The following is a 4,785-nucleotide window of genomic DNA, read 5'->3' on the forward strand; positions in this document are numbered from 1 at the left end:
AAACACGTTGAAAATAGTTGTATTGTTCCTTTTTTTTGTTTTTGAAGCTTGTGCGACATAAAATGAGGAATTAAGTTGTGGCAAAATTACAAAGTATGCGTCGTGTTTGTGTACACTTTAATAATGGCCTCATTATTGTTTTATTGCGTTAAACTCGCACGCCAGTCGGTGCGTAATGGTTCTGTTTAGTCACGAAGGAGAATTAAAAAGCGAAGGATCCGGTGGGATGAATGTTTTTAAGTGTCATGAATCCGATCTGACTCTCTGATTCTTTGTCTTCACAGGGTGCTCAGTACGAGCTGAAAGACAGTCCCGGCGTCCAGCACCCAGGGTTCGCCCACCACCACCCTGCTTTTTACCCATATGGCCAGTATCAGTTCGGTGACCCGTCCAGACCCAAAAACGCCACCAGGGAGAGCACCAGCACCCTGAAGGCCTGGCTCAGCGAGCACCGCAAGAACCCCTACCCGACCAAGGGCGAGAAGATCATGCTGGCCATCATCACCAAGATGACCCTCACCCAGGTGTCCACCTGGTTCGCCAACGCCAGGAGGAGGCTAAAGAAGGAGAACAAGATGACCTGGGCCCCCCGGAACCGCACCGACGAAGAGGGGAATGTTTACTCCAGCGATCACGAAGGGGAGGAGGGGGACAAGAGGGAGGACGAGGAGGAGATCGACCTGGAGAACATCGACACGGAAAATATTGAGAACAAGGACGACTTGGACGACCAGGACGACCTGCATTCAGATATTAAACTCGACGGGAGGAGTGACTCTGAGATTTCTGACGGCTATGAGGATTTACAAGGGCCCGACCAGAGGTTTCTAAAGGCGGTGAGCAAAGAGGGCAAAGGAGACGTGGAGAGAGGAGGAGAGCACTTCCACAGCCACCACCACCACCACCACCACCACAACCACCACCACGCGTCTTTGGACACCAAAGCGTCCCCGCCGAACGGGGACCAGCTCAAACTGAACCCGGTGTCCGTTAGCTCGCCGCCCTCAGAAAACAACCCTGCCCCGGCCCAAAAGCCAAAGATCTGGTCTTTGGCAGAGACAGCCACGGCCCCTGACAATCCGCGTAAATCGCCACAAATGAACGGCAGCAACTCCGCAGGGCCGGCCGCCCAGACCATAATCGCCCCCCACAGACTCATCTCTTCTTGTCCCGTTGGGAAAATCCAGAACTGGACGAACCGAGCCTTCTCGGCGCACCAGCTGGCTTTACTGAACTCGAATCATTATCTGGGACTGGCGAACCAGGCCACTGCCACCGGCCTGGCCCTCTACAGCAGCAGGCAAACGGAGGACAAGAGTCATAGTTCAGAGACTCCAGTCACAGGTACATGTCCCCGACACTGAGACGCGCATGTGTAAAAATGACTACAAAAAAACAAAAGACACTAACCAGTCCGTCACCCGCCATCCATTTCTTTACCATGTTCCCTCCGCCTCCTTTTATTTTGTTTATTATCATACTTTATTTTATTATTTTATTATTATTTTAATTATTTTTTTTTTTTGGTTGCCTGTTCATGCGTTTTGTTTCCTCTTCTCTCTCGTCAGGCCACACAGATGAACAGTGTTACAATGTTATAGCTTACAGAATACAGTATGTGTGTGTGATGTGTGTGTGTGTGTGTGTGTGTGTGTGTGTGTGTGTGTGTGTGTGTGTGTGTGTGTGTGTGAGCGCACGTGTGTGTCTGTGTGAGCGTAATGAAAACCTCATCAGAAAAGCATTTAAAAAAGACAAAAAAAAGTCAAAAAGTAAAAGATGTAAAATTGGGTGAAAACAGTTTTTTTATTTTGTCCTGACCCTGGTGATCTGTTTCCATCCTCATGAGATATTTAAGGCTCCCCCTCTTCACCCCCACGTGTTTGTATTCAGTGGTTTACATAAAACTCCTCAACCTCACAAGTAGTTTTATTTTTTATTTTTTTTTATTTTTTACTGGAAAGCCAGGATGGATGGATGGATGGATGGATGGATGGATGGATGGATGGATGGATGGATGGATGGATGGATGGGAGCTCTGATCAGTTCAATGAATGCGGGTTTTTTTTTTTTCGTTTTTTTTTTTCGTTTTAATTTTCATTGCCACATTGGTTCAGAGAGATCTTAGTGCCTTGGATGCAGAGTGTTTAAAAAAGCTTTCCACCCAGTTCAAAGATAAAGTGAGGCTGTCAGCTGAATGACATGTGGGGATTTTTTTTTCTTTTTCTTTTTTTTTTTCCTGTTTGATGCCATATCACATTTTTTTTTTCTAAACGCCATATTTACCCAAATTAGCTTTTTTTTTGGTTTTGTTTTGTTTCATCCCTTGTGTTTGCGCCGCTTGTGTTTTAATTTTCCCGTCTAAAAAAAAAAGAGAAAAAAAGAAAGAAAAAAAAAGGGAGGGGGGGCCTCTCTATGTTACACTTTTACTTGTTTGGTCATGCAAATGAGCTCAATGCAAATTCACCACAGGCTCGTGTTTTTCTTTTATGAAAGGCAATTGTCACTTTTTTATATCACTTTGTGTTTTTAGCTCTTCAGGAGGCTATTATTAGTTTTATTTTCTAGATCACTCCACGTTTTTTTTTTTTGTTTTTTTTTTTTTACCCCTGTGTAATTTCCAGGCCTTCTTCTTCTTCTTTAACCTCTCACTCATCCTCTCTTCCCTTTTTTTATTTGAATATGGAATGTAAAATAAGAAATAATACATCTCTGTATACTTACATTGTAAGCATGTCCTGTGTAAAACTGCTAATGTAATAATGTATGAACCTGTAGTCTGTGAGTTTTTTCCTTTTTTTTTTTTTTTGCTTTTTTTTTTCTCTTCCTTTTCTTTTTTGTAAGTTCTGTGAGGATTTGATGTTCAAATGTTTTGTATATAAAGTTAAGAATATGTACATACTTGTGAACCAAATTGTACAAGAAAGTCTATATTTTGGCTAATAAATGAACTGCTGCAACTTTAAAAAAAAAAAGAGAGAGAGAGAGAGAAATGATTTGGGGTTTTCTTTTTTGCAGGAAAGGGTTATTTTGACAGCTGCTTTCTGAGGCTGTGGCTGCATGTTGTTATTGTGCGTTGCAAGCTTTTTTATATATGTGTGTGTGTGTGTGTGTGTATGTGTGTGTTAGTGGACAGCCTGAGGCGCACACTTCTTCATCCCCCCTTTTTTTCATCCTTTTTGGTTGGGTGATAAGTAAATATTCGGGAAGAGGGGATTTATCACACTTGTTTTTTTGTGTAGTGGAGGGACTTACAGGCTAATTAGCGGCAGTATTGCGGAGCAAACATTCTGGATATTAATGTTGTGGGATTATCTTCTATAGAGGCGGCAGCGGTCGCGTTACAATGAATAATTCTTCCATTTATTTCTCCGGTCTTCCATCAAGAGACTTTATTATTATGATTATTTTATTTTTAAGGTGATGAATTTGCTGTCGCGCTGATCGCTGCTGAGCTTTCGAGCTGATCTCAGAGATGCGCAGCACAAAACTCCCAGATGTCATCATGCTCTCCATACATCACACACACCTTTTCCTTCCTGCAGCAAAACGCTGCTGCTGCTGCTGCTGCTGCTCTTCTGTTTTTATTTTGGCTTATAGTTGTAATATATCGTCGCTGCAGAAGCAATAATAACGTCCATTTCTTTCTGTTTCTGCGCCGTGATGTGATCATTTGCATGTGGCGATGCTTTTCTTATCAGGAGGAGGGGAAGTTTATGTAAACTTAGTGTTGGAGCTCCCTCTACAGTCACTCGCAGTCGGCCATGTTCACACACACACACACGCACACACACTTGTTCGTGTAATCTCGTTTTTTTTTTAGGCCATTCTTAATTTATCCATCAGTGTTGATATAAAATTCGATTGTTATATTTTGCTCTTATAAATCTGTCACCTTTTGAATGTGTTTTTAAGCTTTGGTGTGGCGGTGTTTTTTTTTTTTTTTTTTTTTTTTTGTGATGTTGGCTACAAACGCTCCGGCACAGCTCTGAGAAAATGAATCAGCAGGCTCGTTTTTGATGCCCTTCAAAAAAAAAAAAGAAAAGAAAAAAGAAAAAGAAAAAAACAGCAAGCATAGATTAAAAAGAGAATTATAATTAATGCCAAAACGTTCAAAATAATATTTAATAAATAGAAAAGAGGATTTTTTTTTCTTTTAGTTGAGACATTCACATTATGCATTTGTATTATTAATATCCAACAAAAAGTCACAGCAAAGCAAAACTGGTAACATTTAATAAGCAGATAAAAATGTGTGTAGTGTAGTGTAGTTTTTTTTTCAACATTAATTGCTGAAGTATCAAAAAAAAAAAAAAGAAGAAGAATCTTTCATGGCTGCTTAACTTGAGGATTACAGGACTTCTCAATTATCCCCTCAAAGCGCGTTCAATCATTACAAAAAAAGAGAGAAAAAATCAGGTGAGATGAAATAATAAAAGATTTCAAGAAATAAAAAAAAAAGTGTAAAGACAAGAAAGAGAAAGATATGCCGTCAATATTCCTGTTATTCAAATTTCGCCGAGATGACAAAATAAATCAGCAGCCTTTAAAAGACTCACAGGAGACGTGACAGTCTCAGTAATGCAAATGATTATTTCCTCATCCCTCTTATTTAGCAGCAGAGGAGAAATATATTAAAAATGTATTTTTGGTGAAGGAAAACTTCGATTTCTTGACTTAGTCTCCTCTAATAATAATCCTAATAATAATAATAAAACAGCTCTTTTCGTTGGCGTCGTCGTGTTTTCATCATTATTTTTTTATTAATTAAATTCAGATTTTGATTTC

The 4,785-nt window shown here is 40.3% G+C and overlaps 1 protein-coding gene across 1 annotated transcript in view; it reads left to right on the forward strand.

Moving 5' to 3' along the window:
• Positions 1-2,948, forward strand: part of irx3a (iroquois homeobox 3a) — a 3,828-nt gene extending 880 nt beyond the window's left edge. The window contains exon 2 of the mRNA XM_037095729.1: positions 285-2,948. Coding sequence (XP_036951624.1) covers positions 285-1,364 — 1,080 coding nt within the window. The 3' untranslated portion in view covers positions 1,365-2,948. The remainder of the gene's footprint in view (positions 1-284) is intronic.
• The last annotated feature ends 1,837 nt before the right edge of the window (positions 2,949-4,785 follow it).

Source organism: Acanthopagrus latus, chromosome 4, assembly GCF_904848185.1.
Source record: "Acanthopagrus latus isolate v.2019 chromosome 4, fAcaLat1.1, whole genome shotgun sequence".
Taxonomy (NCBI): domain Eukaryota; kingdom Metazoa; phylum Chordata; class Actinopteri; order Spariformes; family Sparidae; genus Acanthopagrus; species Acanthopagrus latus.